The 26,811-nt window shown below is 38.9% G+C and overlaps 1 protein-coding gene across 8 annotated transcripts in view; it reads left to right on the forward strand.

Moving 5' to 3' along the window:
* The window catches only part of CCDC148 (coiled-coil domain containing 148), a 301,195-nt gene extending 274,858 nt beyond the window's left edge, over positions 1-26,337 (forward strand). For all 8 annotated transcript variants that reach the window (XM_070767653.1, XM_019972422.2, XM_070767656.1 and 5 more), the window contains 3 exons: positions 15,153-15,270; positions 17,446-17,586; positions 21,363-26,337. In XM_070767653.1, the coding sequence (XP_070623754.1) occupies positions 15,153-15,270; positions 17,446-17,586; positions 21,363-21,509 (406 nt within the window). In that variant the 3' untranslated portion in view covers positions 21,510-26,337. The remainder of the gene's footprint in view (positions 1-15,152; positions 15,271-17,445; positions 17,587-21,362) is intronic.
* The last annotated feature ends 474 nt before the right edge of the window (positions 26,338-26,811 follow it).

The following is a 26,811-nucleotide window of genomic DNA, read 5'->3' on the forward strand; positions in this document are numbered from 1 at the left end:
ATCCATACAGTCAAAGGCTTTGGCATAGTCAATAAAGCAGAAATAGATGTTTTTCTAGAACTCTCTTGCTTTTTTGATGATCCAGCAGATGTTGGCAATTTGATCTCTGGTTCCTCTGCCTTTTCTAAAACCAGCTTGAGCATCAAAATACATAAATAAATAAATAAATCTCTGTTCATTTTTTTTTACAAACCTAGACAACATATTAAAAAGCAGAGACATTACTTTGCCGACAAAGGGCCATATAGTCAAAGCTACGTCTTTTCCAGTAGTCATGTATGGATGTGAGAGTTGGACCATAAAGAAAGCTGAGTGCTAAAGAATTGACGCTTTTAAACTGTGGTGTTTGAGAAGACTCTTGAGAGTTCCTTGGACTGCAAGGAGATCAAAGCAGTCAAAACTAAAGGAAATCAGTCCAGAATATTCACTGGAAGGACTGATGCTGATACTAAAGCTCCAATACTTTGGCCACCTGATGCGAAGAACTGACTCATTGGAAAAGACCCTGATGCTGGGAAAGATTGAAGGCAGGAGGAAAAGGGTATGACAGAAGATGAGAAGGTTGGATGGCATCACCAACCCCATGGACATGAGCTTGAGCAAGGTCTGGGACTTGGTGATGGATAGAGAAGCCTGGTGTGCTGCAATCTATGAGGCTGCAAAGAGTTGGACACAACTGAGCTACTGAACTGAACTGATTGTACTCGGGAAATGCAGTCTAACAGAAGGAACGTGTGAAAACAAACATTTATAGCTATAAAACAGACCAATAAGTATATTTGTGTTGATGCCCATTAATTCATTTACTGGGCCTCCCTGGTGGCTCAGAGTTGAATATCCCTGCTTGTTCATAGAAAGGCAAATAACATTCCCCAAACTAGCTTCTATTAAAAATTTTCTATTCTTAGATAATTTGGGGGAATTGGCACACTAAATCCTCCTTTTGGAGATTCATAATTCACCCTACTATATCATAATAAATCTTTTGAGAGCTCCTACTGTAAAGAATCTTCTTTCACTTTATCTTAGTTTTCCTCAAACTTACTAGACATCCAACACATTTTTCATGGCATACATGTCATGTGGGATGTTAACATGTCCTATGGGATGTTAACATTTCATGGGCCATCAATTTAAGAAATGAACTGATTATCACTTGAAACAGCTCTGTATGTTATGAAGAGTAAAAAAAATTAGTATTCCCTTATAAATTATGTTTATCAGTCAGGATTCTTCAGAAACAACTGAGAGAAATCTAACTCAAGCTAGGTTAGGCTGAAAAGAGAATGGGTTGATTCACATGAATGAGAATCCAGAAGTGGGTCTTGCCTCAGGGACTCAAATGGCGTCTTCGGGTTCCTCTCACTCTCCACTTATCTGTCCATGTTTGTACACTGAAATGGACTTCCTCGTGTGTCTGGGTTGGGGGAGTCAGAAGGAAAAGGAGGCATGGCTACTAGCAGTTCCAGGGGTAATTGTATCATTTGAGCTTAGCAACTAAAGAGAGAAGAGAAAGCTTTTATTCTTCAATCAGTTCAGTTCAGTTCATCAAGAGGCTCTTTAGTTCCTCTTTGCTTTCTACCATAAGGGTGGTGTCATCTGCATATCTGAGGTTATTGATATTTCTCCTGGCAAGCTTGATTCCAGCTTGTGCTTCATCCAACCTGGCATTTAACATGATGTATTCTGCATATAAGTTAAATAAGCAGGGTGACAACATACAGCCTTGACATACTCCTTTCCCAAGTTAGAACCAGTCCATTGTTCCATGTCCAGTTCTAACTGTTACGTCTTGACTGGCATACAGATTTCTCAGGAGGTAGGTAAGGTGCTCTGATATTCCCATCTCTTGAAGAATTTTCCACAGTTTGTTGTGATCCACACAGTCAAAGGCTTTAGCATAGTCAGTAAAGCAGAAGTAGACGTTTTTCTGGGAAACTCTTGCTTTTTTGATGATCCAACAGATGTTGGCAAGTTGATCTCTGGTTTCTGTCTTTTCTAAATCCAGCTTGAACATCTGGAAGTTCTTGGTTCATGTACTGTTGAAGCCTCGTTTGGAGAATTTTAAACCTCGCTGGGAGAATTCTACTTCAATATCTATATATAAATCCCCAGGGAAAGATTCTGATTCTGATTAGCTCAGCTGAAATCATGTGGGCAAGGAGGGCCCAATCACTGTGGTCATATTTGTAATGTACTTAATATTAACCATATCTGATCACATGGAAAGGTGGGGGGATTCTTGTTTAAAGGCTTCAATAAACCTACATGGAATGAAGAAAGGCAATTGGAAAGGGAATTGATATTACTAGGTTGAAGCTAGAGGGCAAAAAAAAAAAGCAACAGCTATCTACCACCGTATGGCCTAATTATTAAAATCTAGATTTAGCCATAATAGGCAGTAGCCCTATACAATTACTATCAGAAAGCAGGGATTTTAAAAAATCAAGTCTTCTAATATTAAAGCCATTATTTGTGGAAGATATCTCCTAATTTATAAAATGGTTTATAGCTAATATCCCCAAAAGTTGTGGCCCTAATCTGTTAAGGATAAAAAAAATTTTCTTGGTTCCGAGTTGTATTGCTCAAAGTTATACATTCTCTGATTTTTAGGTAGCTGAAGTGACTAACTGTATATAAATATTGCAGCCATGTTATAAGGGAGCTTAAGTATTGGTCTGTGGATTAGAGTGAACCTAAAATAACTGAGTAGGCAAAATCTTGGCCCTGTCCATGGTACCCATGGTGCTCTAGTGGCTTTTTTCTAAGAGGATGTGGGCAGGAATTCCAGATTTCTACTTAACCTTGTGTCATTAGGTTTGTTACTACAAAAAGCTCTGATGCCCATTAAAGCAGAAGCTTTGCATTTAACTATCGCTGTAATATAGTAACATTTGAGGGATTTGTCTGCAGCCAATCCTGAAATTACATAGAGGAAAAAAATAAAAGATCAAAGGATTTGGGGCTTTGAAGGGGTGGAGGCTGTAGCTATTCATGCCTTGATTGTAGCTGAAGTCATGTTCCCAGACAATGTTTTTAAATTGTGAAAAGAGGATTTGTTTTGAAAACTTGGGTACACAGATGAGGAGGAGCCAGTAAAAGGTGAGGAATAGCAGTCAAAAATTGGATGTGCATTTCATAAAGGAGATGGTCATCAGTACCAGGCATTGCTCAGGTCAAGTCAGACTAAAATTTATTCTACAAGAAGGTCCTGAGTTTACACAGACATTGGGGGGAGTAGTTTTTACTTGGAGTAGAAGGATCAGAAGCTGACTGAGTAAAAGGATCCTTCTGAGTGGAAGGATCAGAAGCCAACTGCAGGGATTGTTGCACCAAGTTAGAAGCAAAGAATTAGAGACAAATTGGGGCTTCTTTGTTTAAAAAATTTTACAAGGAAGGGACAAAGAAGATGGTAGCTGAAAGGAAAGTTGAGAGTTACATATTTTCCCCATTTGAAGAAGTTTATATGCAGAGGAAAAAAGACCATGAACGGGAGAGTGTCTGAAGAAATAGGAAAGAAAGATTCACTGGAGCAAGATCCTAGAGACAGTCAGATTTCTGGGATTAAATGCCCAGGTTTAAGGAGCAAAGGATGAATTAAGATCGTCCTAACAAGACTGGAAAGGAGCAATGCATGGTGGGGAAAGTGAATGCTTATGGCCTTTTGTTTTCAGTGAAGTAGGAGGTGAGCTTCTCTGCTAAGAGGGAGAATATCGAGTAGCTAGGGTAAGTAAAAATTATTCTGGAGGAGTGTTAAATGTCTCAGTTAGGCTCAAACCTCATGAATACATAATAAATTCAGTAAACAATGAGAGCTGGAAATTGGCAAGGCAGTTGTGGAAAGAAGATAAAAGAATACTAGTGGTAATGCCTTTGAAGAGATAGATCCATCAGTCCAAAGCTGGAGAGAGAACTGAGTAAATCTGATTGTGTCTCATAGCCTGGGAGAAAAGGAAGAAGTAGAATGACAGTAAGCTTCATGAGGGAAGACCTAGCCCAGTGCCTGGCATAAAGTTTATAGTTTATAAAAGTTGTTGATAAGTGGAGAGCCTGATAAACTAAGGTAATATCAGGTTGAATAAGGTTAAATAATCAACACATAAAGGACAGGAGGTTGGAAGGCAATCCATTCCTGGTTACTTAGTCTGCAACCTTTGTCAGTCTAGTCAGTGACTCTGGAGATTGGAGTCAGAACAGAATACCTCAGTGTAAACTTTTGGCAGGGAAATGGTGTTCCCAAACCAAGTTCGTTTTGCCTGACAGGCAGCAAAGCAAAGCGTTGAGAAGCCAGAGCGTGCAGCAAAGAGAGCATTTATTAGGCACATCTTCTAATTGGAGAGCATCTCCAATTAAGGAGACAGGAGAACAAGTCTCAGACTGCCCCACGCCCCCCTCCCCCCACACACACTTCCCAGAGGCATGGGGTGCTGGGTATCTGTGGGATAAAGAATAAAGCATACGTTGCTATTCAATCTGAGGTTGCCAATATATCTTAATGCAAATTCTTTAAAAATTTCTCATGTATTTGATTAATTTTTTTGCCTGTCAATAAATACATTGTTACTTTGCCAACAAAGCTCCGTCTAGTCAAGGCTGTGGTTTTTCCTGTAGTCGTGTATGGATGTGAGAATTGGACTATAAAGAAAGTTGAGTGCTGAAGAATTGATGCTTTTGAACTGTGGTGTTGGAGAAGACTTTTGAGAGTCCCTTGGACTGCAAGGAGGTCCACCCAGTCCATACTAAAAGAGATCAGTCCTGAGTGTTCATTGGTAGGACTGATGTTGAAGCTGAAACTCCAATATTTGGCCACCTGATGCGAAGAGCTGACTCATTTGAAAAGACCCTGATGCTGGGAAAGATTGAAGGTGGGAGGAGAAGGGGACAACAGAGGATGAGATGGTTGGATGGCATCACCAACTCCATGGACATCAGTTTGGGTAAACTCTGGGAGTTGGTGATGGACAGGGAAGCCAGGCATGCTGCAGTCCATGGGGTCACAAAGAGTTGGACACGGCTGAGCAACTGAACTGAACTGAAATACATTGTTGTTGTACAGTGACTCAGTCATGTCTGATTCTTTGCAGCCCCATGGACTGCAGCATGCCAGGCCTCCCCGTCCTTCACTATCTCAGTTTGCTCAAACTCATATCCATTGAGTTGATGATGCCATCCAACCATCTCACCTTCTGTCACTCCTTTTTCCTCCTGCCCTCAATCTTTCCCAGCATCAGGGTCTTTTCAGTGAGTCAACTCTTTGCATCAAATGGCCAAAGTATTGGAGCTTCAGCTTCAGCATCAGTCCTTCCAACGAATATTCTGGGTTGATTTCCTTTAGGATTGACTGGTTGGATCTCCTTGCAGTCCAAGGGACTCTCAAAAGTCTTCTCCAACACCACAGTTCAAAAGCATCAATTCTTCAGGGCTCTGCCTTTTTTATGGTCCAACTCTTATATCTGTACATGACTACTGGAAAAACCACAGCTTTGACTAGTTGGACCTTTGTTGGCAAAGTGATGTCTCTGCTTTTTAATACGCTGTCTAGGTTTGTCATAGCCTTTCTTTCAAGGAGTGAGTGTCTTTTAATTTCATGGCTACAATCATCATCCACAGTGATTTTGGAGCCCAAGAAAATAAAGTCTGTCCTTGTTTCCATTGTTTCCCCATTGCCATGAAGCAATGGGCAGGGTGATCTGAAGTATAGGGAGCATGGAGAAAGCTGGTTGGGAAAAGGTAGTCATCATTCTCCTCAGGTGTAACTAAGTTACAGGCCTCTGTACATCCAAAAATAGAGATGCTTAGCACCATCTGAGGGTAAAGATTTCAGCTCTCTGATGTCAAAAGTCACCTAGTGGACACTCGAGCATGCTCATTTGGAGGGTTGGTGGTCCTTCAGTTCAAATAAGACAGAACTGACTCCCACTTCCTGGAGAGCACCTCGGGCAAACATCTTATTGTTTAGGCTCCATGCAGCTTGGGGAGAACATGCACGTCATGAAATGATCTTGAGTAGTGAAGGCAGGTAAAGTGGATTTGATAATTATCCACAGTTTCAAAGGTTTTAGGTGACGCCAAGCTCCAATTTTGGTCTAAGGAGTGGGCTGTTAAAGGAGGGGAAAAGCAAATGCTGTTCAGGATCAAGGAACTATAAAAGTGGAGTTTTGAATAACCCTCAGTAAATGTGGGCAGTGAGCTGAGAAGCCAGTAGTTGATCCCAAGAACTGTATTATAAACAGGATGATCTAACCCAAGTCAATGGGTAAAACTTTTCTGGAATTGTCAGAGAGCCAGGAAAATGCTATCATCTTTCTTCTCTCTCCATTGTAAATGGGTAGCAATGGAAGTAGTATCACCTGGGAAGCAATGGAAGGGGCAACTGAGTAAGTGAGATAGGAATGCATGCTCCAGTAGAGGGAGTTTTTATCACTAACTGTGTTGAGACTTGCTGATGCGTAGTGTTTAAAAATACAAAAAAAAAAAAAAGACTAGCTTTTATTTATTGCTTTTAATTCTCCATAGACAATGCATATTTTATTTCCTATACCCTACTTGAAATGCTATTGGGAAAGGAGTATTCTAGGAAAATTTTGAGACTATGTGAGGATATAAAAGGATTACTGAAAACTAGATGGAAAGACTTAGAAATAGTTCAAAAAGAGGAGGTAAATGTGGCAGAAATGCCTTTGTGAACTTACTTGGAGCAAAGGCCAAAATTATATTTATAACATTCTTTCACTAACCCTCTCCTCACAGCTTATCCTATATTTAACTCTGGAGTCCCAGGTTTAAGTCCTTGTTTCACAGCTGTTTGTATCTCTGCATTTCCAACTCAAGTGAACTCAGATGGCTAGGTTGGAACTGATTACAGCCAACAGGAAGATGTATATCACTCTCATTTATGGGTTTTCACTTCCAGTATGAAAAATATTTACCCCCTCCCCTCCCCCCAACCCCGGAGTTTCAGGAACTAGTCCCAAGGGAAGTGGCTCATTGCTCAAATGCTTTCAAGTTGTTTCTTCCTTCTTTGATTTTATTGAATAGACCCTTTAAATATCACCAGGAGTCTGAGGTTTCCAGTTGTTGTCGGATATCCCAGTGTTTTGTCCATTGAGGGAAAGAAAGAGGTTCAGATGTAGCCATTGTTGCAACTGCAAAGAAAGGTTCAGTGATAGCCACTGTTGCTCTCTCAAGCCTGACCACTGTCACTAGGAAACCTGTCATCCAAATGTGTTAAGGCCATGGGATAGGTTGGGATTGAAAGATTCTGCTTCTTGTTTTTCTAACTGAAGTATAGTTAATTAACAACATTGTGTTAGTTTCTGGTATAGAGCAAAGTGATTCAGTTATGCATATACATGTTCTTTCTCATATTCTTTTCCATTATGGTTTATCCCAGGATACTAAATATAGTTCCCTTTGCTATACAGTAGGGCCTAGTTGTTTATTCATTCTCTATATAACAGTTTGCATCTAGTAACCCCGAACTCCCAAGCCAACCCTCTCCCTCTTCCCCCTTACCTTGGGAACCACTCTATGTCTGTGAGTAAACAGACATTTTATTTTATAGGTAAAGAAGATGTGGAGATACATATATATACACACACATATATATACACTATATGTATACATATATATACACACTATATATATATATACATACACACAATGGACTATGAATGACATCACTTATATGTGGAATCGAAAATATGACACAAATTAAAGTTTCTGCTCATGAATGTCAGTAGCACAAAAGCAGAAACTTCTAGTTTGGATCAATCCTGAGGCATATAACTGTGATGTTTAGCACATGCAACCAGAAATAAGCTGATCTAGGTAGTGATTTGCACCTAGTTTTGTCTTGCTAATAATAGGCAATTAGATTTCCTTTAATCTAAATATTTATCTGTGCTGTGGTTCTCAAAGTGTGGTCTCCAGACCAGCATCACCTGGAAATTTCTTACAAATACAGATTTTCAGACCCCACCTCACTACTCCTGAATCTGACCTTCAACAAGCCCTCCAAGGCCTCCTTGGTGGCTCAGTGGTAAAGAATTCACCTGCCAATACAGGACACGAGGGTTCCATCCCTGATCTGGGAAGATCCCACATGCCACGGAGCAACTAAGCCTGTGTACCACAACTACTGAGCCTGTGTTCTTGAGCCTGGGAGTTGTAGCTACTGAAGCCCATGCCCTAGAGCCCTGTGCTCTGCAACGAAAGAAGCCACCCTGATGAGAAGCCTGTGCACCACAGCTCTCTGCGACTAGAGCCCATGCAGCAACAAAGACCCAGCCCAGACAAATATAAAAAAATAAAAGCGAGCCCTCCAGGTGATCCTGACACTACTGTGAATTAGGGATCCACTGGGCCAGGCAGTGCTGTGCTCAGACCAGGCTGCATATCGGAATCACTGAGAAACTTTTAACAAAATACCAATCTTGAGCCCTGAAACCAGATTCTGATGTAATTAGTGTGGTGTGAGGCCCTGGCATCAGAAGTTTTTATAAGTTCCAGTGATTCTAATGTAGTCATAGTTGAGAACAATTGAGCTATAGCAATAAAAGAAAAAGATCTCTAATTTAGGACTTTGTGATAAATTTAAAATAATTTATTAAAACAATTTTATGTATTTTACTAGGACATTAATTTAGGCATGCTCATATACAACAAACTATAAGTAATGTAAGATTTAAGAGCAGGGATCTTGTTTGTCTGGATTTTATTTTTTGTTATTGTATCCTGAGCCTGTGGGGCAGTGCCTGGCACACAGTAGGTTTGCCAATAACTCTATGTTGACTAATTGGATTAATCAATTAAAGATAAGTTCCAATAGGAACTTGCCTTTACACCCCACAAAGGAGCCAGTAAGCACTCTGAGCTAGAAGAATAGTCTCTGTCTGGGGCTGGCCTGGGTTCATCTCCTTCTGGTTCTGTGGGTTCCCTGTGAATCCTCTTTGTTCTTGTCCCATGCTGATCTGTACCAGGATGTCACTGCCTTGTATCAGGATTCACATTACATTTGCAGGAACTGATCTCTGTTTCTGCCCTTAGCCAGAACCCTCACTGAGTATAGAATCTCGTGGCCCTGACCACTGGGGGGTGACGCTGGCCAGTGTGAACACCTGTCATGTTTTCTTCCTTCTTTTCTGTGCGAGGCTTCTCCACCACCTCCTTTATGCAGGTGCTGCCACTTGGCCTGCTTATGTTTTGATCTGCACACTCTTCCCTGTTGGAGTCCTGTACAGCTCATGGGGGTGTCTCTTTGCTTGGTGGGAAGAACAACTTTCTGAGTGGGGTTTAAGCCAAAACTGGATTTCCCAGCAGGGAGAAACAGGTTCATTCTGCTGCACTGCTGTTCAAACTCCTCTGGCAACAGCACCTCCAGCATGTGCCTGTTAAAGATTTCTTGTTCAGTGTTGAGTAAGCCACATTACCTAAAAATGAAGTAGCAGATTTGTTTGGAAACTGGCTCTAATTCAGTAGGGCAAATTACTTCCCTGAAACATTTTTGGTGGGAGTTCTGTACTGGTTGCTGCTGCTGCTGCTAAGTCACTCCAATCGTGTCCAACTCTGTGCGACCCATAGATGGCAGCCCACCAGGCTCCCCCATCCCTGGGATTCTCAAGGCAAGAACACTGGAGTGGGTTGCCATTTCCTTCTCCAAGCATGAAAGTGAAAAGTGAAAGTGAAGTTGCTCAGTCGTGTCCGACCCTCAGCGACCCCATGGACTGCAGCCCACCAGGCTCCTCCATCCATGGGATTTTCCTGTACTGGTTAGTGTAACCTAATTAAGATGTATTGTTAATGCTGTTTTATTTACTGCTTAAGTTAAAAAAAACAAACTGTAGAACCTGCCACTGTCAGCAAAAAAATTATTCTGAAGTCTTTTTTCTCCTCTTAGTTCCTGTAGCTTCTTTTAAGACTGAAGTTATCTGTGTCTCCCTTCAGATAGGAGGGAGGTCAAATTTTGAAGTTAATAATTTGCCTAGTTCTAACTGCTAGTTTCACTGAAGCAAAGGAGGGTGTCACTGAAGTTCATAATGTTTCCCAACTATGTGCATTTGTATGCTCATCTCTGGAGCTTCCATGATGGCTCAGTGGTAAAGAATCAGTCTGCAATGCAGCAGACGCAGGTTCAATCCCTGGGTGAGGAAGATCCCCTGGAGAAGTAAATGGCAACCTACTCCAGTATTCTTGCCTGGGAAATCCCATGGACAGAGGAGCCTGGCAGGGTACAGTCCACAGGGTCTCAAAAGAGTCAGACATGACTTAGTGACTAAACAACAATGGCAACTCCTCTCTTCGAATGCGATACACAAATAAAAATATCTCCAAAATGATATATAAATTCTCCGTTTCTACATGAAAGCTTCTTGTCCCTTCAACTACACTCAGGTCTGGAAGCTTAAACAAAATCCTTTTCAGATTATTGTTAATGCTCTGCCTGGTTCTGCAACAGCTGTTGCTTTTGAACAATATGATGCTTCTCCTCCCCCAAGAGGAATGGAAAAGGCCTCCTTTGCTGCGCTCTCAACCTTTGTCAACTCAGGGAGTATGAAACAGACTGAGAGATGAACCTAGGATTCTGGTTTGGGAATTCAGTGCACAGCTTAAAGACTATTGAGTTTTGCCACTTCCTGACATTGACTTTCACAGCAACAGTTTAATTTAGAGAAAATCTGCTATTTCAAATGGCTAAAGGTATTTATGTGGAAAGTTTTCCAAATGATTGACTTTACTGTTGCTATTTTCTTTCCCCATGAATATGTGAGTATTTGGCTTTCTCCCAGGAATTTTTCTGCATCACTTCTCTTTAGGCAAAGACATTTTTCCATCCAGACTGGGAAAAGGAGGGTGTATCAGGAGTTTCCCCTTTTACAGTGAATTATTATTTGGGTTTAAACATTGGCATCTCTAAGAATGAAGAATTTGAGTATGTCTTCTTAAAATTTCCCATGGCCAGTCTTCACAACAGTCAGTGTCATCTTGGTCATCACTTTGGAACCAACGCCACTGTGATCAGCTTCCTCCAGGCCCAGCTTGCTTCTTTCCTCTCCACTGGCATCAGCCTTACTGAAGGTGTTGTCTCTCTTACCTCTTACTTCCTTATCTACTGCTAATTCTTCAGCTACCTCTCTATTGCCAAGATTGCCAGTGGCTCCCTGTTATTTAATCCAATGATTATCTTAGATTAGAGCTGATTTTTAGCATGAGACATTGCTATTTCCATTGTCATTCTCTTCTTTGCCACAATTTCTCCTCATTCTCCTAGTTTCTTCCTTTTCTGTCCCCTTCTTAAAAGTTGCCCCCTTCCTTGGGTTGAGTAGAGTGGGGAAATTAAATTGGTAATTTACCCCCTTTTTGAAAAGAAATTAAACTTCTAAATACATGAAAATATATGCCTATAATTGAAAGTGTGAGAACAGGGTTTTGTTGTTTTTGTTTTTTTTTCTTTTAATCAGTGTGGATCATCCACCCTAGAATAGCACTTGGCACAGTCTGGGCACCCAGTCAATGAATGAGTGAATGATATAAAATTATAAATACTGAAAATATACATAGAAAAAATGAAAAAGAAAAAGTTGTTTCCTTTGGAATCAGTTCTAGGCCTGCCACCTCCTCTTACACTATAGTATCTTCCTGGATAGATGCTATCCGTTTCTCAGTCTCAGTCCCACGCCATTGATAAAGATCCCCATCCATTTCTCCAGCCCAGATCTTATGACAGCAGATCTATGTCTAAACTCAACCTAATTCCTTCTCTCCCTGGTTTCTCTAAGTCCCCAGTTTTAGAGAGGAATGCCATTGTTCACCATACAGCATGGGAACTTTAGCTTCCTCTCTCTTTCCCTTAAAAAGCACTAACAATACTTATTTATTCTATTTTCTACATAAAATTTTAAGACTATATCGTCTCCCTAACTCCTACAAGCACCCCTCCCCTGCCCTAATTCAGGAAAGCTTTTTTGCATCAAAATAAGTCTCTCTGGTCTTGCTTCCTAGCAATCTATCCTCCACATTACAGGAGAGAGTTACCTGATTGTGTTGCCTTGATCAAAGCCCTCATGCTTGCAAAGTCCTCACCACCTGTCCTCCCTTGCCTTCCTAGCCTCAACTCTTGGTACTCCTCACCTTACAATTTTCATTTTTGGTCATTCCAAATATTTTTGAGTTCTTCAAGCATACCGTGCTCTCTCACCTTCTGGGCCTTCATATGATATTTTTTTTTTTTTCTACTTAGAACATTCTTCCTGTTCTCTCCCCCTCTGACGAATTCCTGCTCCTTTTTTAGATCTGAAATTCAGAGCACTTCCTGATGGCTGCTCCTCTAAATGCCCCAAGTCTGGCAAAGATGATTCTCCCATGATCTCTGCCCCATTGTCTCACCAGGGCAAGAGCTACCCTGTGCCATAATTGCCTAGATCTTTGTATCTACATTAGATGGTCACTTCTGTGAGGACAGGAGTATGTCTTCTGTACTGAAATCCTTTGTCCAGTGCTAACAACAGTAATTGACGCAGAGAGGCGCTCAAATTTCTGTTGAATGAATGAATGAACTTAAAGTAAAGCATAAGCCAGCTTTCTTTACCAAATAGCTTCAAATGCTTCACTCCCCTTTTTAATCTCTTCCTCACTGGTCAAGCTCCTCTAACCAGAACAGCTATTACTTTTCCGCAAAGCAGCCAAAAGTTTGTAGCAGACAAAGCAACCTATACATCCCAAAGGAAGAGAAACTTTTCAGAAGTTCTGAGAATTAACATATGGTAATTGTCAAATCCCTGGGTGTCTTTTAATTGAACTTTCACAGTAGTTCCCTTAGCTTGTACTCAGTGCTTAAATTGAGTAGAACCTCATTAGGAAAGTTGTGTCACGCCTTAGTGAAAATGGAGGGAATGAGAAACAGAGCTTTCTATGACAGAGAGGCATCAGAGAAAGAGAGCAATGTGGTCTGTGAATTCTTTAATCCATATATCCGGTTGTAGTGACTCTTGAAATGGGAGATGATGGGGCAGAACAGCCACAGCCATCAAGAGAGATTAGGACCTTCTTTCCAAATTACATTCTGGGTTTTGTACTCCTAAAGTATCTACTGCCTGCTTCCCTCCTCTCCTTTCCCAGTGCTGCTTCTTCAATGCCAGCCTCAGGAGCAACCTGGTTTTAAAGTTTTCCTCCCCAAGAGCAGATCATTGAGGGAACCATGTGACTACCTCAGTGCTCTTCTGGGCTTCTCTGTCACTGCTCACCCACTCACTCTGTTTAGCCACCTTGAACCCTTCCCTGCCCAGTGCTGTGACGAGGTGGGGCAAGCAAGGTGCCCAGAGGACAAAACTGAAGAAGTCAGCCACTCTGGGAGACCAACCGGGCACTTGCAGAGCCTGAGCCTCCCTGGACTCGCCCTCGTCCCAGCTCTCGCTCTGCCCCACCTCAGCCATGCCTCCTGGCCTCTCCAAACCCTAGTCCTCCAGACCCAGCTCAGATGATGCTGCCTCCTCCATAAAGTACTTGCTGAAGTCGCCCAGTCTTTCTCACAATTCAGCAAGTAGGCATCTCACTTTCCTCTGAATCCTCAGTGGACCTTATTTATACCTCTCTGAAGATACTGTATACCTTGTTTAGTTCTTGGGCTTGTCTTTTGTCTCTGTTAAACCACAGGCTCTTTAAGAGCAGTCTTTTTCTCAGAGTGCTCTCAATTTCCAGCACAGGGTTTGGCACAAACTAGGTATTCATCAGTCAGTGAGGTGAGTAGAGCTGTCAAGGGGAGAAGAGAGAAGAACATGGTAGTTAACTGTTCATGGGCTCTGGGGCCAGTTCACCTGGGTTTGACCTCAGGTTCTGCCATTGAGGCTTGGGACAAGTTTCATCACCTTTCTATGCCTCCATTTCTTTATCTTTAAAATGGGATAAATAATGGTACCCCAACATGTGAAGTTTGAAAGAGCCCTTAGCACAAGACTTGATGTGTCGTGAACACCTCAGTAAATGTCAGGATCCAGAATAAAAATGGTCTAGTGCAAGGACATCCATGGAAAATACAGGTGTGCACGCCTGGGGAAAAGCACATTTGTGACCGAAGCTATTGCCCTTTAGTCTCTAAGCGGTGTCAGACTTGGACTGCAGACTGGCAGGCTCCTCTGCCCATGGGATTGCCCAGGCAAGAATACTGAAGTGGGTTGCCATTTCCTTCTCCAGGGGATCTTCCTGACCTAGGAATTGAACCTGCATCTCCTGCATTGGCAGGCAGATTCTTTACCATTGAGCCACCGAGGAAGCCCTGATGCTATAGAGGAAGTCAAATCTAAACCATCAGTGATAGAAGACAGAGCTAACACCTCCTTCTACCTTGAGAAGCCAGGTGCCTACTGTTTTTGAAAAGGCAAATCTTATCCCTATAATTCAATAGAATAATACCTTGGACAAAAATATAGTTAGGGAGGCTGCCCCAAAAGAGCAACAGAGGAGGGCCAGGTGAAACCTGGAGTATTAAACAGGTATTTAAATGTGCTCAGTTTTAATAGCTGCTGTTAAGGAGGATGGAAACAGAATGCTCAGGGAAAGTCATGTTTTTGCTGCCATCTACAGTCAATGTACAATTTTCAAAGTTTCTTAACACAAACACACACATCCGTCCAGATAGAGCATTCTTGACAAAATGAGTGACAATATAAAGTTTGGTTTACATTCTAGTAATTGAGATACTTTGGGCATATTATAGTATTTTATTTACTTGTCTTTTTAAAATTAGGCCTATTCAAACAGTAACATAGCCTTTTAAATCTCATATTGTATTAAAACTTACTAGAAGACTGCTGAAATAACTCAAGAGTGAGGCTGTCATCTGTCAAGTTGGATTAGCTGCAGTTGTGGCAGCTGATGGTTAATACAATGATTTCAATGAAGAAGGAGCGAGATTGGGTTTTACCCCATGTTTTCCCGCCCGTGTGACCTGCAATTCTATGATTGTTATTAGAATTATTGTAAATTATATTTTATAGAAACATCCTTTATGGTTGTGATATGAGAAATCATCCAAAGCAAGTAAAACAAAATGACACTGATGTCACTTCTGGGATGACTTCTGCCCATGTGCTGCTGTCCACATAATCTCCAACATTATCATGATGTTCTCCTCACTTCCCTGTGCATTATTTTTAAAGGGTTAAATATAGACAAGAATTATTGGAAAAGCGTTTGATGGAGAAAAAAGAAGTGGCCCTTCAAGAAGCACTTGAAGAAGAAGAGAGAGAAAAGCGACTAGAAGCCCTGAGGAAACAGGTGTTTTTAATTTGGAGAATTTCATGGGTGGTTTAAAAAAATGTGTCTAAGTGCTCTTAATAACATTATTACTAGGACTTAGTTCATTACATCTGCTATATAAAATGTAACTTTTCCAAATTGGGACACCGATCTTCATTCCTGGGAACAATTAGATTTATGTTGAATTATTTTCAGTTTCTTAGTATATGAAAAGAACTTCATCAGAACCTTTAAAGAAAGCTCTCCCAAGATTTAAATACATCCATATTACCTCTAGTTTATAAGCTGAATAGTATCCATCTATAGCAGTGAAACCCTGCCTGTAGCTAAAGGATTTTACTCTCCTCGAAAAACATGTGGTGGAGCTTGAGCAAGATAATACTCCCTAGGGAAGGGACCTCTGTTTGGAAATATCCTACAGTCAACAAAAAGGTTAAAAATCACTTATTAAAATGACTGTTTTTGTGGGAAAATAAAAGCCTTCTATTGCTTTGGCTCATAAAAGTAGACAAAAGTTTTGAAAATAGTATTTATAGACAGCAAGAACAAGAATTTCAGACCTTAGGAAACGTTATAAAGTAGTTTTACTTGGTAATTTTTCAGTATTGTTAACATAACAGTGATAAGCACAGCTCATCAGCTCCAAAGTCTTCTCTGATACCATTTCCTAGCTGACAGGAAATGACTGACTGGTTCTCCTTCCATATCGTTGGGAGTTAGCCTCGAATCTTGGGTAAGAACTCCACCTCTGGCTTCCTTCAAAGCTGGTACAACCTGGCTCACTGCTTACTGGCAGAGGAAACTTAGGTCTTTCACGTAACCTCCCTAAACTTTATTTCCTCCTCTGAAAAATGGAATAATACTAATCGTACCTATCTCATCCTTGGGATCGCAAGGAGTCAGATGCAACTTGGTGACTGAACAACAGAACAACAGCCTACCTCATAGGTTTGTAGCAGTGTGTGTTCACATGTTTTGAATATTGATTAAGTGTAAAGCCCTCTTCTAAATGCTCTTAGGTCTTACCTCATTTAACTCCTACCCCAACCCTATGATGTAAGAATTATTATTTTATAGAAGAGAAACTTGAGGCAGCCCAGAGTTTTCCCAAAGTCACCTAGCTACTCAATGTAAATATGAATTCAAACCAAGGAAATTAAGTTAAATGAAATCATATAAAGGAAGTATAAATGCATACAAACATTGTATCCATCTTTGATAAAACAGATTATAGAAACAAATTCCAAGCATAGGAATATACATCTGGTCATCTTAGAGTCAATGAAATTTAAATGTTTCAATCATTAGCCAATAATGATATACCATGGCCTTCTAGGGACAAAATTTAATGTTACTATTACTAAACACATTTTGTTCAAAATATCATTTTGACAACTACAGTCCATATGATTAAGATTCTTTTTCCATCTGTGAGACCTTTGAAAGAGGAAATGTCTGTGCCTGTTATCTGTAATCAGTGTTTAGAACTATAGTAAAAGACATTTTGGCTAGTAAAACCTATAATAATTAAAGTATGTTCAACCTCCAGTTATGTCATTATAATTTCTAAATAGAATTAAAAATGCCATTTTCCTATTGCTATTTCCTGACTTTAGGAATTAGCAGGCAGGTGTTATTAAGGGTGGCATATAATTTACAAAATTAGTGGCTTCTTTTCATCAGAATGCAGGTTTGATTGATTTCAATTATCATAAAGCTCAAGGGCATTTGGGTTAAAATGGCTCTTGGAGTTTTTCAGTGGAAGAGGAAACAATGGTTTTTAACAGTCCCTGGAAATCTTGTTGTTCAGTACAATGAAAACTCACCCATCTTGCTCAATAATGCTAACACACATGACTTTACCCATAAATGATATACTCTAGACTCAGCTTAATCAGATTAAACTTTCTAGAAAGCTTCATGGAGTTATTACTGTGGCCACGGATTTCTAGTGGCTAAAAATTAATGTTTTCTACTTTGGGTTACTTTCAAAGTGATTGAATATGTAGGTTTTCTATATAAAATTTCCCTTGACTTTGGATCAGGAAGAAATTTTTATCTAAATTTAATCATACCTGTAACTATGCAATAATAAATTTTCTTAACTTTAATGGACATTAAGCATTAATAATGTTGCCCAGAAGTATTTAGCTTGTATCTTGCTCCAAGCAGCCATGTTTTCACTTTTTTTAGGTTGCTATTGTCGCTCAATTTGATCCTGTTAGAATGATGTCAGATACAGTGGCATCAAAAGCAAGGATGGGTATTGGAACTGAAGAAGAATTTATTCTTCAAAAGCCACTCTTCACATTGAATACATACAATGAACAGCAGGTAATTATGGAAATTGGCAAGATTGATGCAAAAGCCATGATGATGATAAGAATTGTAGAAGTGTGTATTTTGGGTTACAAATTATTTATATTTCTATTTAAATACCATGCATATTAGCATAAATCGCATGTAATTACTGAACAGTTCTTAATATTATAAAATGTTAATAGGTGACTATAGAACAAAACACTTTGAAAATGTTATGAATCTGTCATTGGAAATTATTTTAATCTAAAACAATTTTATAAAATTTTACTTTAAAGTTGTGTTAATATTGTATTTTTGTTTAAATATTTATCATATTCAGAATTTATTTAAATGCATAATATAAATCCTATTAATGAAACAATTGATGATACTGATAAGACAAAGCAGAGGGAAGCTTTCTGAAATTAAAATGAACAGAAAATAATGTACTGGAGCTAATGATAAAACACTTGCTGTGGAAAAAGGTATTAAGAGATTATTTAACTATTTCTAGGTGCTTCTGAATCATTTTAGTCTGTTTCTATAATGGAGAAGGGATTTTAAGAAGCTTTTTTTTAGGTGGATGGAAGAGAGGGAGCCAGGACATATGAATGATTGGATACCACAGGAGTTAAGGGAGAAAGTAGCTGTAAACTTTACAAATCTAAGAGAAGCTAAATGTTTAATCATTTTAAAAGTAGGAAACTTTATACATTTATCCAATGACAAATAAATCTAATGTGCCTCTATTATGTGCTGCACACTTTGCTAGGGAATATTAATAAAAAGAACAATTTACATATTAATTGGGCAGATATTTATGGAACATATACTGTATCTGCACTGAGCCAGGTGCCAGGGCTGCATCCCAAACAAGATAAACTTGTTCTGTGTGAAGGAAGTGAGCAGGGGAATTGGGTTGGGAAAGAAAGTAGAATGCACGGGAATAATGCCACTAGAGTGAGATCACCTACCTCCCTGATAGAGGGCTCAGCGCTGCAGCAGCAAGAGGAAGGGAGTGAAGACAACCCTGAAAGGGAAGTCAGAGAAGGCAGAAAAGATGGAACTAAGCTCCATCTTCACTGAGGAATTTTGGCATCAGTAACAGAATTCATTCCAGATAATTTAACTAAAAAGAACAGCAAAACTGACTGGGGAGGGGTGGGCATAGGAAGAGGGGTTAATTAGAAGATGCAATAGTATCTCTAGAAGTCAAAGCAGGAAGGCATCTGGGCTTGTAAAGAATTGAAGTCAGAAGCTGGAAGGCTTTCAGGTACCTAGGCTGAGGAAATAAGGGTTTGATCAAGCAGAAGAGGGTGAAAAGAGGTCCTTACTTGTACATCTTGGGTGCTGGGAGATAAGACTGCAAACATAAATTTGGGTCAGACTGTGGAAAGTATAGTAGATCTTACTTTCTAAAGACTTTTGAACTTTTGACCTATGAGCAGAGGGGAGACTTTGAAGCAAGTGAAGTATATAAAAGCTTCATGTTATAGCAATGTGTCTGAATGGAAAATTGGTGGAGGTAGAGTTGGGTTCTTTTAAGATGGTGGCGACTTCATGGAAGTGGAGTGGAGTCAGGGGAGGGTGGCGTAGGGGGAGGGTGGGATGTGGAGGCATGTATGGCTCTGGCTGAGGAGAGGATAATGAAAGTGAGGGTGATTCTAAACTAGGCAGCAAGTGATATTGAGAAGAGCCTACACTTTGGATTAAAATCCACATCCACTGTTTGCTGGCTGTGTGAACTTGTGTAAGCTGTTAACATCTTTATGTTTTGTGTCAGTAATTCGTAAGTTTTTTGTGATGATTAGGATAATACATGTCAATTGCCTAGAATATTGTCTGGCACCTAGTAGTAATTCAATAAATTGCAATTGTTAGGTGGTGCTGCCATTAACCGTGTAAGAATACAGAAGGAAGAAACAGACTTAGGGAGAGAGCAATTGCTTTGTTAATGTCAGGTTTAGGGTGAAGATGTCTTATACATGCTCGCAAGAAACTACTGGGCTTTCTCTGGGGAGGAGAATTGGGGAAAGGGACATCAGTATGGGAGGCAGATGTCCATTTCACTTGATATATGTTGAAAAAACTATAATTATGAAAATGTTTTAAACATCACACATCTGGAGCTGGGGGAGAAATGGTGAATCCTGGAGATAATTAGGATGTCAACAGCACACAGGTGGAGCATGAATATGTGGAAGTGGATGAAAGTGACCAGGAAGACTCTTTTGGGGCAAAAGAGAAAAAACCTAAGTCTAAGACTTAAATATTTTGCTTTGCCGACACAAATTCTGTGTTATTCTCCATTTATATGCATCGTTGCCCCCGTCCCTGTATCTGATCAGTTGCCAAGTTCTACTGATTCTTCCCTTCATAATGTTTTGGACAGTTATCTCTTCTTTGCTACCAGCCAATTTTAGGCATTTATTACTTTATGTCTAGACAACTGTAGTAGACTCTTAAGCACTCTTTGTGCCTCTGTCTCTTGTTTGCCTGCTGCCTTAATTTATCCTGAACTTATAATCAGATGTATCTCCTTATGCAACAGTTCTGATTATATTAGTTCCATGCTGAAAACAGAAACACAACCTCAGTAGCTCCCCAGACTCCATGACACAGACTTCAAGCCTTTAAAATTCAAGTCCTAGTCTTAGAAGTGTCCTTTTTCAATGTTCCCCAGTGGTACCAAGTACTCCACCCAAATTACCATGATCCTAAATTGACCCATTTCATCTCTAAGTTAGCGTAAGCCTTCCTTTCTTGCTTGATCTCTCTTCCTCCTCCACTCCCACTCCCAACTTTATAGAAGAATAAGTTGGACCTCAAAGTTAACTCAAGTTATTGTCCTTACCTGAGACCATCCTAGTCCCACTGGTACCAGGAGATGTCCCAATATGTTCTAGTACTCTTGGAGCATCTGTCACATGTTGCCATGGACTATAATTATCTGTGTACATTCTTACTACCTCTGTTAGTTTAAGAGCTCCTTGAAGGAGGGGCTGCTTTCAACAGCTTATTATCCCATCCTCTAGGGGGATAATGTTCATGTAAAATGCTTCATTAGCTGAAATCTAAATGTGGCCACTTTTTTATCATTGCAAACAGTGTCTGTTGACATTAATATTCATAAGAAGAAGAAATAAAGCCTAATCAGCTATAAATGAAAACAGAAATTGAACTACTCATATATCTATTCCCACTTAGAATCAGATTGATAGAACCATTTTCTAGTTCTGCTTGAAATAGAAATCTGGCCTTGGAAGAAAGGTTCTATTGATTGTGTTTTTCAAGTAGTAGCCATGTATTTGAACTTAACTTACATGCTGCCAAATGATGGAGAAATTAAAATGTCTGTTTAAAGACAAATATACAAGATTGTGATTTATGTTTATTTTAATGAATGGTTGCTTATATTTTATAATCCCAGCTAACGATAAATAACAAATCAATGATAGTACTGAAAGTAAGCTTCTTTTATCTCATTTTAAAATAATTTTATGTTTTATTTTGACTAATCTAGTATACAATATTCTATACATCTTATGTTGGAAACCACTGATATACTGAAAAGTGATAATGTCAAAAAATTTTGACCTTTCAGTAAAAATAAGCAGAATATAGTCACTGTATGCACAAAATTTATTGTTATCTAGTCATCCATCTAGCAAAAACAAGCTATGCAGCTTGGGGAAATATGGAACTAAATGATAAAATTTACTTCAGTAAATTTATTTGTATTATTTTATACTATCTGTATTACTTATATTATTTATATACATAATATTTATATCATTTTATTTCTACAGATAATTTCTGACCCTAGACTTCGTTTTGAGTTAGCACTCCGAGAAGCTGGACTTCATAAAACATTTTATGCCAAAGAAATATTACCAAAAATCAGTCCTCAAAAACCTCCAAGAAAGGATATGGAGTCTACTGTATTTAAAATCTAGAGTTCATCCTCAAATTCTGTTATACATAAATAAGATTTTTCTTTGAATACATTTATATGGATAATAATAATTACTACTTTTTAAAGTTTACAGATTATCAGATGTAGAAGTCATAGCATCTATTAAAACAATTTTGTCCTTCTTTTATGATTTTTAGAATTTTATGCACTATTTTCCAATCTCTTTTTATGTTTAATAGTACTAAATTCTCCAAAGACTATGGAACTTAATTAGGACACATCTGGAACATATATTATCATTTAGTAAATTGTATTTTGGAGGTTGCAGTATCCCGTGAAAGGAGCTCAAAATAACCATTTGCAAGAATCACAATTTATGCTGTTGCTACCTATTAATGTTCATTTCTTCTTGTTATTTCAGAATTTGACTTTTTAATTATGAAAGTTTCATTGTCATTAATACTTCTATTATTTCTCCATTATTATAAGAGGAGACTCAACCTTTCTCTAAATTTAGAAACCAGTTTGGTTTACCATGTTTACTGCAAACCAATCATCCAAACAATTTCATTTTATAAATTAGCCTGTAAGAATGAATTAGAAATTAGAAATAGCAGTTCAAGCCTAGGGATATCTGTTTGACTTGGGAAAATGTATTCGTATGGTTGTTTGGGAGGAATGTTTTAAAATTTAGAATGCTATCAAAATTTCCATGTTCTCAATTAAATATCTGGATGACTTTATAGAAGGAAGTGTTTCAAATAAACTAGAGCGTAATTTTTAGCTATTTCTAAACAACCACACAAATAGGAGTAGCTGGTGCTACACAGCAGGAGACAGTGACACCGTAGATCTGATGCTTGTGGTTATGATGAAAATATTAGCTGAAGTTTGCTGCTGAAGCAGCAGCCTAGATATGTTCTGGCAATGCCCAGACTCAGACCTTATTAACTTTCTCTGTTTTTAAAAATAGTTTTAATAATAGTTACATTTATTGAGCATGAGCTGTGTGCTCAGTACCACATATATACTTTACATATGTCTTATTTGACCATCCTAACAACCTTATAAGATTGTCATTCCCATTTTATAGTTAAAGAAATAGATTCAGGAAGGTAAAATATTATGCCGTAGTTCCATTGTTTTTCAAACTGTGGGTCATTAAATCAATATAGTGAGTCCTGATCAGTAAGTAGTTTTTAAATGACACACAAAAAGACATAACCTGAAATCCATGCGTGATTTGAGTTTCATCCCTTCTCAATTCCACAAGAATTTGTCTTGCTTGGTTATGCTTTTTCTCGCCTATGTGTTCAAGTTTTCCTTCAGCATGTAGATCAGTTCAGTTCAGTTCAGTCACTCAGTCGTGTCCGACTCTTTGGAACCCCATGAACCGCAGTGCGCCAGGCCTCCCTGTCCATCACTAACTCCCAGAGTCCACCAAAACCTATGTCCATCGAGTCAGTGATGCCATCCAACCATCTCATCCTCTGTCGTCCCCTTCTCCTTCTGCCCTCAATCTTTCCCAGCATCAGGGTCTTTTCAAATGAGTCAGCTCTTCACATCAGGTGGCCAAAGTATTGGAGTTTCAGCTTCAACATCAGTCCTTCCAATGAACACCCAGGACTGATCTCCTTTAGGATGGACTGGTTGGATTTCCTTACAGTCCAAGGGACTCTCAAAAGTCTTCTCCAGCAACACAGTTCAAACGCATCGATTCTTTTGCACTCAGCTTTCTTTATGGTCCAATTCTCACATCCGTACATAACTACTAGAAAAACCATAGCTTTGACTAGGTGGACCTTGTCGGCAAAGTAATGTCTCTGCTTCTTAATATGCCATCTAGAATTGTCATAGCTTTTCTTCTAAGGAGCAAGCATCTTTTAATTTCATGACTTGCAGTCACCATCTGCAGAGATTTTGCAGCCCAAGAAAATAAAGTCTCTCACTGTTTCTACTGTTTCGCCATGTATTTGCCATGAAGTTATGGGACCAGATGCCGTGATCTTAGTTTTTTGAATGTTGAGATTTAAGCCAGCTTTTTCACTCTCCTCTTTCACTTTCATCAAGAGGCTCTTTAGTTCCTCTTCACTTTCTGCTATAAGGGTGGTGTCATCTGCCTATCTGAGGTTATTGATATTTCTCCCAACAATTTTGATTCCAGTTTGTGCTTCATCCAGCCCGGTATTTCTCATGGTATACTCTGCACATAAGTTAAATAAGCAGGGTGACAGTATACAGCCTTGACACACTCCTTTCCCAGGTTGGAACCAGTCCATTGTTCCATGTCCAGTTCTAACTGCTGCTTCTTGACCTGTATACAGATTTCTCAGGAGGCAGGTAAGGTGGTCTGGTATTCCCATCTCTTCCAGAATTTTCCACAGTTTGTTGTGATCCACACAGTCAAAGGCTTTGGCATAGTCAATAAAGCAGAAATAGATGTTTTTCTGGAACTCTCTTGCTTTTTCAATGATCCAGTGGATGTTGGCAATTTGATCTCTGGTTCCTCTGCCTTTTCTAAATCCAGCTTGTACATCTGGAAGTTAGTTCTTGGTTCACATCCTGTTGAAGCCTGGCTTGGAGAATTTTGAGCATTACTTTGCTATTGTGTGAGATGAGTGCAATTGTGCAGTAGTTTGAACATTCTTTGACATTGCCTTTCTTTGGGATCAAAATGAAAACTGACCTTTTCCAGTCCTATGGCCACTGCTGAGTTTTCCAAATTGGTATTTCATATAATTCAAATTATAAAGTATTTATTCTTTTGTGAATGGCTTATTTCACTTACCATCATGCTTTAAAAATTCATCCATGTTGTAGCATGTATAGAATTTCATTCCTTTTCTAGGCTGAATAGTATATACCACTTTTTAAAACCATATTTTGTTCATGTCTCAGTGAACAGTTGGTATGTTTTCTCCTTTTGACTATCATTAAAATGACTTTTATGAATATTGGTATACAAATATCTGTTCACACCCCTTGCTTTTAATTCTCTTGAGTATATTCCCAGAAGTAGAATCACTGGATGATATAGTAATTCTATGTTTAATTTCTTGAAAATTGGTCAAACTGTTTTCCATAGCAGCTGTTTCTTTTTTATTCTTGACAGCACTGTACAAGGTTTCCAGTGTCTTCACATCCTCTACAGCTCTCTAGCAGTTGTTATTTTGTTTTTGACTTGCTTTCACCAGCCATCCTAATAGGTGTGAATTGCTATCTCATTGTAGTTTAGATTCACATTTACTTAATTATTAGTGACATTAAGCATTTTTTAATATGCTTATTGACCATTTGTATGTCTTCTTTGAAGAAATGTCCATTGAAATCCTTAGGCCATTGTTTTTTTTTTCCTTCTAGTTAACCTTGTTTCTGAAATGTTTTTCTTTCCTTTAGAATTTTTTCTGCGACTATATCACCTCATTTCTGAGTTTTCCAATTCTGATTGTTATTTTTTATCTTGTATTATTTTGTTAATTTTTAGATTATAATTCTAATATGTCTTATGCTGATGTCTTTCTGTGTTCATTCCTGATCTGTAGGGATGTTATTCTGCTTCTTAATCTGTTTTTTTCCTGTTAATGTCAAGATCTAATCCTTTTCTTTTTCCTTTTATACTTGAAATGAGGCTTTTCTTAACTTACAGAAGTGGATGTGACTCAAGATATTTCCTCTAACTTCATAGTTTTAGAATTTTTTGTTGTGTTTATGCAACATTTTTTTTAAATTACAGCTTATTTTCTAGAGATTTGTCTTCCTGCTTTCCCTTACTTTTATTTGGACCTGCTATTTTCTTTGACTGTTGTTCCTGTGCTACTTACTTTGGATTCTCTTTGCAGAAGTTTTCTCATTATTGTAAGACTTTGTCCTAGAAGTAAGTTTTGACTTGTTAGTCTGGGAATTTGTGGGACCCAGACTTCTCTGGCTCCTTTAGACTTTACTGCAAACTCCTATATTCATTTATTATTAGAGAGTGTAAAACTCTTCAGTTTCAGCTCAAGTTTCCAATAAGTACTTCTTGACTCTTTTAGGGTTCTCAAGTCCATTTGATAACACTTGATTTCTTCTGTCCTGCAAAGATGGTACACTGAAGTCTTTTAACTCTCAGTGGTTTACTCCCTGCCCATTCCTATTTTGCGGTATATGGCAATACCTTGTCACCTACTGGTAGAGATTATCACCATGATTTTTGGCTTTGTTCTATTTATTTTTGTTTCTTTTTATAAAATAATTTGAAGAGATTCAAAAAATATGCCACTTCTGTTTCCCAGAATCCTTTCAAACTGCTCTTGATATCCTACCTGCCTTTCCTGCACTAAACATGTTTCTCCCTCAAGCCACCCCCGTCAAAGTAATGATAACACCGTCCCCCACCCTACACAAACCTGAAATCTGGTTGCCACTCGCGATGCTAGGCCCTGCGCTCTCACTTCAGTACTGCGTCTGTCAAGACCTAGTGTCTTCCTAGTGCCAACAATGGAACCATACTGCCGAGGGAGAATACTTGCCATGATTTTGGGCTCCCTGGCCACACCATTCTCACAATTGGGGAATACCCCATATTGTGCATTCATCTTCCAGAGTAGAGGCTAGAGACTCAATTTCCCCAGCCTCTCATGATCTACTATGTGGCTATGAAATGCACCCATTTGATACTTCACTGTTAAGAGAGCTGTGTGAGAAAGCAAGAATTTACTTTCTGGCAAGGGTGGTAATGAAAGCGCTCAGCTTGGGGTAGAATAATTGCATAGCTTTTATTTATTCATTTTAACTACGGGCGTACTTCATGTTATTGTTCTTTATTGTGCTTCACAGATATTGTGTTTTTGATTTTTTTTTTTTTTTATAAAATTGAAAGTTTGTGGCAACCCTTCATCGAGCAAGTCTATTGGTGGGGTTTTTACAATATTTGCTTGTTCGTGTCTCTGTTTCACATTTTGGTAGTGTTCAAAATACTTCAAATATTACTGTTATACTTGTGGTGGTGTTCTGTGCTCAGTGATCTTTGATATTACTATTGTAATTATTTTAACACCATGCTCATATAATACAGAAACTTAATTGATAAATGTGTGTATTCTGACTGCTCCACCAACCTGCTGTTTCCTCATCTCTCTCACTGTCCTTGGGAATCCCTATTCCTGGTGACACAATTTCTTGGTGAAATTAGGCCAGTTAATAATCCTAAGCTTCTAAGTGTTCAAGTGAAAGGAAGAGTCACATGTCTCTTACTTTAAATAAAAAACTAGGAATGATTAAGCTTAGTGAGGAAGGACATGTCAAAAGTCAAGACCTAGACTGAAAACTAGGTTCCTCAGGTCAAAGTTAGCCAAGTTGTGAAC

The sequence above is a fragment of the Bos indicus genome, chromosome 2 (assembly GCF_029378745.1).
Source record: "Bos indicus isolate NIAB-ARS_2022 breed Sahiwal x Tharparkar chromosome 2, NIAB-ARS_B.indTharparkar_mat_pri_1.0, whole genome shotgun sequence".
NCBI classification, from domain to species: domain Eukaryota; kingdom Metazoa; phylum Chordata; class Mammalia; order Artiodactyla; family Bovidae; genus Bos; species Bos indicus.